At 36.5% G+C, this 13,757-nt stretch overlaps 1 protein-coding gene across 2 annotated transcripts in view; it reads left to right on the top strand.

Moving 5' to 3' along the window:
• LOC133530838 (repetitive organellar protein) overlaps window positions 1-13,757 on the top strand; it is a 112,576-nt gene that overhangs the window by 59,508 nt on the left and 39,311 nt on the right. The window contains exons 3-7 of one of the 2 annotated variants that reach the window (XM_061868892.1): window positions 4,576-4,658; window positions 4,902-5,075; window positions 5,864-6,004; window positions 7,032-7,534; window positions 8,461-8,652. In XM_061868892.1, coding sequence (XP_061724876.1) covers window positions 4,576-4,658; window positions 4,902-5,075; window positions 5,864-6,004; window positions 7,032-7,534; window positions 8,461-8,652 — 1,093 coding nt within the window. Of the gene's footprint in view, window positions 1-4,575; window positions 4,659-4,901; window positions 5,076-5,192; window positions 5,273-5,863; window positions 6,005-7,031; window positions 7,535-8,460; window positions 8,653-13,757 lie in introns of those variants that run through there. The other variant, XM_061868893.1, reaches the window with a different exon arrangement.

The raw sequence follows: 13,757 nt of genomic DNA on the forward strand, positions 1-13,757 counted from the left end.
CTACTACTTGACTTGTGTCGACTGTCAAATAACGAATGTTTCTCATAGGCGCTAAGCCGGCGCCACTTTCCCGCAAAAGCAGTGCAAGTAATATTGTGCAAGTACGCGTCTCGCCCACATGGCGTTTACAATGTCGGCATTACTGCCCTCCGCAGGAAACGTCTATTTTGGGGACAGGGGACTTTTGTATTCTCTTTTACTTGCTCCTGAGAACGTTCACTAACAATATTGCAGTATATTACTAATATAGCCAATATTTAGTAATATACAGCACATTTCCTACATCCAATAAAGGATATTAACACGCTTTTGTTAGGTCGACCTGTATGTAAATGTAACTAACTATGTAATGGGATCTAAGGTAACAAATTTAACCATCTTCCAAAGATCGTAGCGTAGCGTCATGAAAATTGGCAGCTGTATGTAGTTCTGATGTCAATACAATAATATGGTACTGTCGAACTGATCTGATGATGGAGCCGGAAGATATGAACTGGAACTTCATGATTGAAAATCGTATCATAGCTGTGTTTGGATTTGTTAGAAAAGTCTTGTAATGAACTTTGACCACGATTAGGTTTCAAGGTCTGATGATGAAGCCGGAAGATAGGCACTGGCAATCCATGATGGAATATCGTGTCATAAGCGTGTTTTTCTAGTGTTTTTTAAACTATTAATTTATATTATATCTGAATAGGTAAGCGTTGCGACTTTCAACAGTTTCAACCCGAAGGTTACGAGATCGAACCATACTCGTACTAATTAGTTTCTTGAAACTTGCATATCATTTATGTATTATCTGATATTCATTTACCAATCGCTTTTCGGTGAAGGAAAATATCGTATGGAAACAGGATTAATCCCATGAAGGCCTAGTTTCTCCTTTGGGGTTGGAAAGTCAAATGGCAGTAACTTAGGTAATGTTTAGTGCCTCCGACCTCCGACCAATTGTGCGATGTGTTCGCTAATTGCTTTATGGTTTAGCTCTTCGTTAATATACTATTATACTAATAGTTGTTATGATTATGATATCTATCAATGTTTTTTATGTACGCCCGCAAGAGTCAGTATCGGCTATGTGCGAAGTTGGTGGTGCACTGTGGGCTGAAATTCGGCTCTCGTTGACATAGAAATCAAAGTCGTTATTTTAATTATTTTTTTAATTGAAATAGGTTTTGCCTAGCATTGTTATAGTAACTTTTGAGTTTGGGACAATTTGGTATAATTAGTGTCGAAAAAAAGTGTGGAATAAAAAATCTATTTATTTCAAAAACCGCAAAACAAACCGTAATATCCTCGCGGATGGCTATACTACGAATTACTTTTGATTTTTTGGCATACTACATATTTCCGTCGTGGGTGCGTTTTTTTAAAATTGGTTATTGTTTCTATGGAATAGTGTTAAAAACCGAAATTGACATTTTAAAGTTTTTTATTTTTATTGAAATGGGTCGTGCCCATCAATTTTATGCTAAACTATGAACTTCAAACGATTGGGCTTTAAGATAATAATAGTCTATTTAAGATTTGGACTCGCAAACATCCGGGATTCGGGCTATTTATTTATTTTTTATTTATTTATTTATTTAAACTTTATTGCACACATAAAGAAAAATGTACAAATAGCGAACTTAATGCCAAAAGGCATTCTCTACCAGTCAACCATTGGGTCAAACAGAGACATTTGTGTATGTTGGTGCAGGAAAAAATAATAACAAATAATAAGGAACAAATTAAACGTGAAGTCAAATAATATAAAAAATATATAAATAGTTAAATACTACTACTTATATAATGTATAAAAGATAGACTAATACATATAATTATGTACATATACATGATGGTGAACTTTATTTAAGTTCTTCTGACAGAAGATGCTTGCGAAGTAGTCGTTTGAAAATGGGTTTGCTTGGGGCTTGTCGAATAAAGAGCGGGAGGGAATTCCAGAGACGGATTGCCTCAACGGCTATTGTAGATATATTATACAAAGTGAAGTTTTTGGCAAATTTAACATTCATCGAAAAACCAGTTCTGCCAAATAAGTTATGCCAGATGCGTTTCGGGTCACGGAGTTATGCCAAATGGGAACCGTAGCGCACGACGTAGTGAAAATATGAATCTTATTGGGACGACATCTTTATAGTAGCAGCTGCCAACATCCACACTGATTAGTGCGGCACCAAAGTCATGCATGGAGCAATTATTCCGTATGCTATATCTTTATTTTTTTTATTTTTTTTATTATTATTAACTATTAATTTTGAAACAAGATTTAACACAAAAAGCCACTATTGAAAACCTCTAGGGTTTATGTAATAGTTGGCGAGATCGCGCGGACCGATCCGCGTATGCTTAATACCATTATTACATACTTAGTTATATTTTCCTGTTCATTCTCTATAGTACCAGTCTATAGATCCAAAATGACAATTAAAACTGGATCTATAGGGAAAATGCTTAATATCATTAGATCCATTAAATTGTAATATTATCAAAATCACAATATATCAATCGCGCATGAGAGGAGGCCTGTGCCCAGCTGTGGGACGTATATAGGCTCAATTATTATTATTATTATTTATTATCAAAATGGATTTTAAGAGATGTTTTTCATCTCAACAGATCAAACATGCGCTAATAATCCTTAGATCCCTATTCTAACATATTCCCGTCGTGGTTAAATAGATTAATAGCTATTGTGTTTCATATTCCCGTCGTGGTTAAATAGATTAATAGCTATTGTGTTTCATATTCCCGTCGTGGTTAAATAGATTAATAGCTATTGTGGTCTCAAAACACAAGCGGACCAATTAAGCTATCCCACAAGCCAGTTAAAGGCATTACCACCCATTTAGTGATCTCGTGTTACATATCGTATGTCCTAGGCAGTCTAGCTCGGGTGTCGGCGTCGCATTGCAACCGGTTATAACTAGATACTATTGAGAACTCATAAGGATCGAGCATTGGTGTTATGTTCATTAATGATATGTGATGTCCCTGGAAAGGTCTGTATTATAATACCAATATTTTACAATCATGCAGTATACGTAGAAGTGGCTAAGCGGACAGAGTGTTAAAAATGTTATTTGATAGTTGGCAGTCCTCATCTGTGCGTTTCTCCAGTAATCCCTGTCTCGTACAGCAAACCAGTGGAATGAACTGTTGCCTGCGGTATTTTCGGATCGATACCACCGTCGAACTTTCAAGAAAAGAGAGTACTCCTATCTTAAAGACCGGCAACTTACTTGAAACACCTCTGGGTCCATGGGCGACGGTGAATGTTTACTATCGGCTCGTTTGCCTCCTATAAAAACACAACTTTAAAAAAAACATCTATTCTAGACACGAGTACTAAAGAGCATATTGTGCCGGTCATTTTGCAAACATATCGCTCATTCGTTGCGTTTGCTTCTGACTGTATTATAAAGGGTAGAAATATAGATGCAACAAATTTGCCAATATGTACAGTTAGCACGAAATAGAACGTCGCAGTCAACTAGCCGAATATATCGCAATACAGCCTTATTCATATGGTAGGAAAATTGGTCACTTTGGCTGTCAATATATATTTTTATATTTTTTATGCTGATTATAAAAGGCCCACGACCTTACGAACTATAACATTCCAGGGAAGAATGAGACAGTTATCATTCAAACTTGTTCGATGGGCGTTCGAAATTGTTACAAAAAAGGTGTCTTTAATTTCATAAATAGGTACCTAAGTATAAAAAAATGAAAGAATAAACTCTTAATTCGAACATCCTTGCGGTTAAGAATCATCATCTCCCTCGCGTTTGTCTTGGCGTTTCGCTACGGCTCATGGAACCCTAGCAATTAATCTCAAGAATTGGCGTAGGCATTAGCTTTTACTAAATCGACTGCCATCTGACCTTCCAACCCAGAAGGGAAAACTAGGCCTTATTAAGATTAGTCCGGTTTTCTCATGATGTTTTCCTTCACCGAAAAGGGACTGGTAGTTTAGATAATATCGTACTAGTCGTACGCAATGTAAGGTATTCAAAAGATATAAATACAAACACTGTCGATTACTAAGAAGGCGATAAGGCGTTATGCTAATAGAATGAAGTCATCGCTCTGTACTGTTATTACTTGTGATCCTTGTAATATTTCGACAAACAATTATGGACTTTAAGTTAATAAGGCAAGGGTTAGAGTTGTTTGTGGAAATATGTTAATGTTAGATTACAGAGGCGGTCAGTAGGATAATGTCAAACTGTTAAGTTGTGCTAGTTACATTAAAGCATACTTTCAGTACTGACATTAGATGTTATGTTCAAGAGAGCCAAGAAAAATATAACCCGAAGCGTAGATTGCTAATATAATAGGCACTTGACTCTAAGATTTAAGCTTGAAAACTAAATATTTCGCTGTCGAATCCTTGAAAAGAAGGTTTTAAAAGGCACGTTAGACCGCTAAATATTACCTATCATTCGCAACCTTACTTGCCTTGATGGACTGATTTTCCTCCAAACACTGTTTTAGAGGACCATATTATTATGAAAATTCTATGCAACAACTTATCAATAATTAAAATGTGTATAATTTTTTTTACAGAGTGGCTACGAACACTCCCCACCTCGTGAGTCTGGGTACCGGCAGGCTGAGCACCGCGGTAACACTCCATCCTATCAAACAGGGTAAGTTGGTTTATACTTGGTACCTATGTAGAAAGGGATGATCAGAAGATTCTTGGGGGTCAAAAATTCTGAATTCGGACTGAAGATTGGCTACATTATTGACAGCGCCAGAGGCCACGCTGGGGAAGGAGATTTTAACTGCTTCTGCATGTATTCATCGCAGTTTTGTTCTTTCCACTAGCCGACTGTGATGAATCCTATGACTGTTCATCTTATAAAATGTGTCTAATATCTCATCTCCAGGTCGAGTGACCATCGGCTCCGACCCAACCTGCGACATCTACGTAGTAGGCACCGGGGTAGCCAGTGTGCACTGTCGCGTTGAGAACTCTCACGGTGTGGTCACCCTATACCCCACTAGTGGGAGTACGTTACTAGACGGTCTGCCGGTCGACAAGCCCACGAGACTGTCACAAGGTAATGTACACTTTATTACATGCATCATAACGTCCACTATTGTGTACCATCGGCTCAAACCCAATCTGCGATATCTACGTGGTAGGCACCGGGGTAGCCAGCGTGCACTGTCGCGTTGAGAATTCACGGTGTGGTCACTAGTGGGAGTACGTTACTAGACGGTCTGCCGGTCGACAAGCCCACGAGACTGTCACAAGGTAATGTACACTTTATTACATGCATCATAACGTCCACTGCAGCGTACCATCGGTTCAGACCCAACCTGCGACATCTTCGTAGTAGGCACCGGACTCCCCAGTGTGCATTGTCGCGTTGAGAACTCTCACGGCGTGGTCACATTATAACATACAGCATAGCGTCCAATGTCGCGGGGGGATGTAATAAGGTCTATATTACTGTTAGACAGCGTGAGTTTATCTTGTCGCGTAAATAAGATGGTCACACTATACGTCACCAATTGAAGCACTCTGCTAGACGGTCTATCGGTGATTTTTCACAAGGTTATAGAACTGTATAGAAAAAAAAAAAACAATGTCCGTACTAAAGTTGGAATTATTTTTAATCTAATTGAATTATGCGCGGAATCGAATGTATATACGCTTTGTTTTAAATTTATGCTTTCACCAATGAATCTACAAATGAACACTTTGAAGCTCCACTCGTAGCTTGACCATTATTTTGACAGGGGCAACTCGCCTCCTAAATCCGATGTCTGATGATTATTGATGAATCATCATCATTCAAAACCCTTATCAAATATAACTCACATCAATATTCTATGTTTACAGGAAGCATGCTAACAATAGGCCGTTCCAACTACCTCCGCTTCAACCACCCCGAAGAAGCCAAACTAATGAAGTCAGTCCTCCCTTCAACCCGCGTATCCATGGCTCCTATACAATATCAGCCTAACGAACACTGCGCGCAAGGTATATCCAACCTTATAGCTATATTAGTAGAGTCCCATCTCGTATAAGAAGCTAAACTCATGAAGTCAGTCCTCATCTCATCAGGAAACTCATCATTATGCCTTAGACACTTGAATCGCTTTTTATTCACTCTTATAGTATTTTCACATGGCTTGGGTACGATGACAGCTGTCGTCTCAATACAATTTTGCGTTATAAGTTTTTAAATTGTATGATGACAGCTTTCACCGTACCCATGCTATATGAAAAAATATTAGAATTACGATTGGATCGTTGTTAAAATGAAGATGGGTCTTGTACAGCAATGTGAATTCAATCTTATGCCGAATACATAGAATTACATTTATAATGACATGTCATAAACGTCAATATTTGTACGGGTCTTCAACATTGATTACTTAAAAGTCTTTACTTACGGTGGCGTCGTTGATCGGGTCGCCACTTTCCCGAATGAAGGTTGAGGGAGGCGATGGCTGAGATACGCGTCCTACTCGTGAACGGGTGCTGTTTGTGGAGACTGGTCTGTTTAAGATAACACTATTTAGGAACATTTTTTTTTGTATAATTACAATGAGACACCTCATTCGGTTCTCGTATGTTTATTTTATCGTAATGAATGTTTTATTTCTACAGGATGTTGACTCTTGGAGACTCTATACATGTCTAAGGATAATTTTATAAACTATATAATCATTTAGTTCTGACACTTCGAGACATTTACACCTCCAAATAATTTTAGATTTTCTTTGTATCTGTCTGTTTTTTTTTTTCAATATTATTTTTATATACTTTTTTTGTAATTCAACGTTAAGATAATTTATACATCTCTAAGTAATAATAATACTTTAGTTTGCATTGATATATTCAGTTAATTGTATTTTATAATTGTTTTTGTGCTTTTTTTGCTTGTATGTAAATTCCATATTGACGTGTAACAGTGCCCTTGTGGACTATTTGCTGAATAAATGTTGAATTTGGAGTTGATTTTATGATAAACTAATATACATATGTGATATTTCCTTGCCAGGTTACCAAGACCAGAACCAATGTTACCAGAACGCGAACATCCAAAAAATCTTCAAAGACACCAACCTCCAACAACTCGACCAAGAATTAGACATGACTCTCAACGAAATAGCAAAGAAAAAACCTCCCGTAGCACCAAGAAAATACGCTGAAGACGACCAACCAAAAATGTCTAGTATTATGGCTAAAGTATCCAAATTCGAGTATTACGCGAAGCAGCAGAAAATAGGAAGGAGTCAGTTTTACACGTCGAATGAAATAGAAATCTCACCCAAAGTATTTAGCTCTAATTCCTTAACAGTCAATACCCCAGCGAAAGATGTGTTAGGAGGGAGAAATGTACCTAATTATATGAAGAATACTGATCAGAAGATTATAGTACTTAATGAGAATAATACGGAGAAGCGACCGTACGCTAATGTAGCTTTAAGAAATAAAAATAAGATTGAGGATATAGTGAGGAATTTCGATGAGAATTCGCGCAACGATTTTAAGCTTAAAAAGGTACTTATTCCATTTATTTTTATTATGTAGGTTCTTATTTACGATTTCACGAATATATTCCTGATTATCAATGTAATTACACTTATTTCCAATATGCATATATTACTTTCATTAGGGATATTAATAAAATAAATAAAATAAATAAATAAATAAATATTATACGACATTATTACACAAATTGACTAAGTCCCACAGTAAGCTCAATAAGGCTTGTGTTGAGGGTACTTAGACAACGATATATATAATATATAAATATTTATTAATACTTAAATACATAGAAAACACCCATGACTCAGGAACAAATATCCATGCTCATCACACGAATAAATGCCCTTACCAGGATTTGAACCCGGGACCATCAGCTTCGTAGGCAGGGTCACTACCCACTAGGCCAAACCGGTCGTCAATTTAATCAAGGAATAAGTATAATGGTGGAAGTAATTATGATGTTATTAAGTTTTAAATCTTACTGAGATCGTCTCAAAAAGCGCTGGTAGCGGTAAGAGCGTGCGACTTTCAATTCGGAGGTCGCGGGCTCAAACCCCGGGTCGTACCAATGAGTTTTTGGGAACTTAGTACAAATCATTTAATTTTTACCAGTCGCTTTTCGGTGAAGGAAAACATCGTGAAGAAACCGGACTTTTCCCAATAACGCCTAGTTTACCCTTGGAGTTGGAAGGTTAGATGGCAGTCGCTTTCGTAAAAACTAGTGCCTACGCCAATTCTTGGGATTAGTTGCCAGGCGGACCCCAGGCTCCATTGAGCCGTGGAAAAATGCCGGGACAACGCGAAGAAGATGAGATGAGTGACTAAGATTGTCTGGTGTATTTATTTATATGTTTTGTCATAGAAATCAACGATTTATAGAATATTTAGTATAATAATTAATTTAATTCCACGTGTGTATTTGTTTTTCGTGTTTTAAGGTTAACAACGACCAAAAAGACAACATCTACGGCAAAATCAACAACACAAAAGACGAAAAAAGTAACCTAACAAATAAAGAAGAAATGAAACCTTGTCTGCCCTCGCCGGCCTTCGACAGGAACCCGCAGTATTCCCCAGTATACGCGAACAGCTATGACAGGAGTTATGAATCTGAGAATAGAAGAATCAGGGTATGTATCATATAGAATAAATAAAGAAGGGAGAAACCTTGTCTGCCCTCACCAGCCTTCGACAGGAACCCGCAGTATTCTCCAGTATACGCGAACAGCTATGACTGGAGTTATGAATCTGAGATCAGAAGATTCAGGGTATGTATCATATAGAATAAATAAAGAAGAGAAGAAACATTGTCTGCCCTCACCGGCCTTCGACCGGAACCCGCAGTATTCCCCAGTATACGGTACAGCTATGTCAGGAGTTATGAAGCTGAGATCAGAAGAATCAGGGTATGTATCATAAAGAATAAATAAAGAAGGGAGAAACCTTGTCTGCCCTCAATGGCCTTTGACAGGAACCCGCAGTATTCCCCAGTATACGCGAACAGCTATGACAGGAGCTATGAAGCTGAGAACAGGAGAATCAGGGTATGTATCATACAATATCATATAAAACGACAAATTCTACTCGCTGAACTATAATAGGCGGGTCCACGAAGAGCGAGCATAGCGCATTTTCCTCGCTACACTCGCCGTTTTCTGCGCGAAGAAAATGCCTCGCGCGTATGCTCGCTCTGTGTGGACCCGCCTAATGAAATGAGACAAAATTGAAAAAATAACCAATACCAATAAACCAATGAACAAAAATTGAATTAAGATCTTTTAGGTATTAGTTTGAAGACTTCAGGGTTTATGGTTCCTTAAGCTTCAGCCTGTAATTGTTTCAGCAGCCTGCCTGACCTGATTATTGTAGCTTTCTGAATTATAACTATTAAATTAAAAATTTGAAAACTCCCTACGTTAATAAAAAGATTTTAAACCATTGTATGTCAAAAATGCCTTACATCATTTTGAAAAAGAGCTGATACTCTTCAAACTGCTGGATAGATTTTTATCCAACATAGCTAAGAACCACCACAAGGAAACCAGCTTTCACCTTAAAAAAAGCGCATCGAAATCGGTCCATCCGTTTTAGAGCTACGATGCCACAGGTAGACATTGGCGTCAAATTAATAACACCGCTGTTTTTGCGTCGTAGGTAAAAAATAAAATTCAGTCAGTCATAGTAATAATACTCTCCTGTACGATTCACACTATCAGTGTTAATTTAAGGAATAATAACTCAACTAAAATAAAAAAATAGTCGTATCTCAAACGCCTGAACCAATTTTCATAGCAATATTTCTCAAAAGCCCATTACCATCTTATCTCTGCCCTACATTTCCAAACAATGTTAATCGCTTATAAACAAAACACTATCAGATTATCTTCTATCCAATCTCTATCAAATATAATATCGTTTTTATTTTACGACAGGTAGAGTTGATTTTGAATTAGCAGGATAATGTGAAGTAAATACTTTAGTTTGCTAAGTATTTTTATGAAATACATGATTAAGGAGATTATAAGTCATTCGCTTCTCTCGTTTTAGGGAAAGTAGACTCATGCATTTTGAATTTTTTTAAGAAATAGAGTTAATATTTTAATAATTGACTTTGAACTTAGTGTAATTGTGATAAGATTGTTTTCAATCGCATCCGTGATGATTGAAGTGCTTTTTGGTTTTAGTGATTCATTGTTGTAGTGAAAAATACGAATAGTGCACGAAACATTGGAAACACATAAGTGAAAAGTAAGTGGCGACTAACATAATTATAAAGCAAACTATGGACATATAGGTATTATGTATTTAGCTGAATTAAATTAAACCAAAGGGAAAAATGCATTCAATGTTTTTGAGATTTTTAAATAAACGTTATTTGTTTGAGTGAGAATAATTCAGCCTATATACGTCCCACTGCTGGGCACAGGTCTCCTCTCATTCGTGAGCGGGTTTGGGCCATAGTCCCCACGCTGGCTCAATGCGGTTTGGGGTCTTCACTTCGCATACACCTTTGAATTTTTTCGCGGATGTATGCGATGTTTTCTTTCACCGAAAAGCTAGTGATAAATATCAAATGATATTCCGTACATAAGTCCTGAAAAACTAATTGGTACGAGCCAGGATTTAAACCCGCAGGATTGAAAGTCGGACGTCGAATCCACTCGGTTACCACGGCTTTAATAAATTAAGATTGTTTTTGGGTTAATTAAGAAACGTACATAAATAACAAAAGAAGTTAAAATTGGTATTTAATCATTTTAATCCATTTAAAGTTGCTGGTGGCCTAGCGGTAAGAGCGTGCGACTTGCAATCCGGAGGTCGCGGGTTCAAACCCCGGCTCGTACCAATGAGTTTTTCGAAACTTACGTACGAAATATCACTTTATATTAGCAGTCGCTTTTCGGTGAAGGAAAACATCGTGTGGAAACCGGACTAATCCCAACAAGGCCTAGTTTACCCTCTGGGTTGGAAGTTCAGATGGCAGTCGCTTTTGTAAAAACTAGTGCCTACGCCAAATCTTGGGATTAGTTGTCAAGCGGACCCCAGGCTCCCATGAGCCGTGGCAAAATGCCGGGACAACGCGAGGAAGAAGAAAAAAGAATCCATTTAAAGATGAGTCTGAGACCTGACATACTCTCTTAAAAAATACTGACAAAAAAAAACAATATTATTATCGATCATACTTACAAGATTTCACAAGAGTTGATTGAGAAAAAAACGTCTGGATATATGTACGAAAGTTTATAGACATAGCCCAATCTCAAACAGAGACCCTTTGCTTGCGCTTTGCGCTCGCTCGAAAAAGTAGCGTAAATTGAATCGTTTTTGTTCATTTACCAGTCATAACACATCTCATCTGTTACCTTTGTATCCCAAACGAAAATGACTCCATATTTGCTCAAACACTATTTTGTAACTTTAAACATTTGTTAATTATTTAGGGATATTATTAGATGAGAAATAGCAGATACTACACTCATCATATTCTCTTCATCGGCTCACGGAACCTGAGATCTCCTCATCCCAAGATTTAATACAGGCACTATAGTTATTACTAAAGCGACTGCCAACTGAACTGACGTTGCAAACCAGAGGGGAAACTAGGCCTTGTTGGGTCTATTCCGGTTTCGGTTCCGGTAAAACGATTGGCGTATAGCATACGTAATTAATGTAATTACATTACTTACATAATAAACTTTAAAACACACAATGTTTATTACTTTGAGTTATTCACAGGCGGCATTTCTTAAAAGTTAGCTTGTCCGTTCAAAACTTGAACAAGTCTGGCAGCGCTCTCTTGGCCTCAGAAGAGATTAATTATTTTTCATCACACTTGCTCGAAAAAGACCTTATTTCATGCAGGTGTACTGAAGGACAAAGGCCTATTTTGTTCCCGCGAGAGTTATGGATTGTGAAAAAAATAAGAGTTTTACTTTTAAAATCTGACGTTTACGATTTAATATTTTTGTGTATGTATATAATTATTTAACAACCGTTTAAAATATTTTTACATACTTTACAATCGTGGGTGAATGCCGAATAGGTCTGCTGCTTGCCGCTTGACCCCCCTGGCCGCCTGTTGTTACCTGGTTTTATTTTCCTTTAACATTTATTTGTAGTTTTACATGTATGTAAAAAGTATAATTATTGGTGCAATAAAGAATATTTACATACTTACTTAAAATAGAACTATAGTACATTGTGCAACGAGGGGGGTAAGTGAAATTTTGGATACGAGGGTGGTAATTCCCGACAGCCGCAAGCTTGAGGGGATTAAAGACCCGAGTTTGCAATATTTTTACCCCCGGAGTTACACACAATGTTTTTCATCACACTTGCGAAGAAAAAACTAAATTTTAAGCGAAAGAATTTTGTAATTTCTTGAGATGTTAAGCATCGAAGGCACAGACCTATTCGGCATTCAGCCACAGTTGAAAATTATGTAAAAATATTTTAAACGGCTATTAAATTAAATAATTTTAAACATAAACAAAAATATTATATTATAAATGTCAGTATTTTAAAAGTAAAACTCATTTATGCTACTTGGTTTGTATGAATAAGTGACATAATTTAAAAGAAAAGTTATAACTCCCTGGGGAGTTATAGCTGTTATTTCACAATCCATAACTCCCGCGGGAACAAAATAGCCCTTTGTCCTTCAGTACACGTGCATGAAATAAGATCTTTTTCGAGCAAGTGTGATGAAAAAGGTATTAAATGTATATTTCTTTTCTTACTGTATGAAAACGAAAATCTGATCATCAATACAATTACTATAATAAATATTGAAGCAATTTGATTTCAATTTACTAACATCTGTGAATGAGGCAATCGCTAAAAACTACTATCATTATCTCATGATAATATTACATTATAAATACGCTATTTAAATACTTACCTGCTGATTACATTAATAAACCTTAAATTAAGGAAACAATGTTATCAGCGATAATGGCTTACCTGTAAGATAATGTATTGCAGAATTCAATGCGACAAACGTGTCAGAAGACGTAACCTTGTGCGTGAATTCTAGAAAATATAGTAAAAATCGGATAAAGTTGCAAAATCAGTCTTAAAGTGTATGTGCTCTAAATTAGTGTAAAATCAATCGTAGTTATCATATAACGACTAAAACGATCTTCATTCTCGATAGATCCAGTCAAGACTTGTGTGCAAATAGTTAAAGGAAATATAGAAAAGTGAATAAGAAATTGAAATGCGAAGTTAAAAACGTTGATACCGTTCAAAATGTAAAATTGCTACACTAGCACCACTCACTAGACAAATATCAGAAGTAAAACCAATAAAAATAGTGAAAGTATAAAAGTTTGGTTAGTGTTTGTAAGTGTGTATAGTAGCGATGAATACATAGAACAGTATTGATGGTGTTAAATAAGTATTAATTAATTGTCTGAAGTGATATTAAAGAAATATTATTTAAAGTTAACCGTAAATAAACATCTCATCAATAATATAACTTGCCAAATTAATAATTGTTTAACTTTTAAAACAATACGTAATAAAGAACAATCGTTAATTCATGTCGGAAATAACACATTCTCAAACGATTGTCATCTGATACATCAACAACACGATTATGTCGCCTAATATTAGACCTTATCACGTTGATATAAAGTCTTAAATATTCAATTAATTGTGCATAGGATGGTACAAGACTAAAAACAAGAGTGTTCGAAATATAATACTGTGACCAATGTCAGATAGATTTCGT

This window comes from Cydia pomonella, chromosome 24, assembly GCF_033807575.1.
Source record: "Cydia pomonella isolate Wapato2018A chromosome 24, ilCydPomo1, whole genome shotgun sequence".
In the NCBI taxonomy this organism is placed as follows: domain Eukaryota; kingdom Metazoa; phylum Arthropoda; class Insecta; order Lepidoptera; family Tortricidae; genus Cydia; species Cydia pomonella.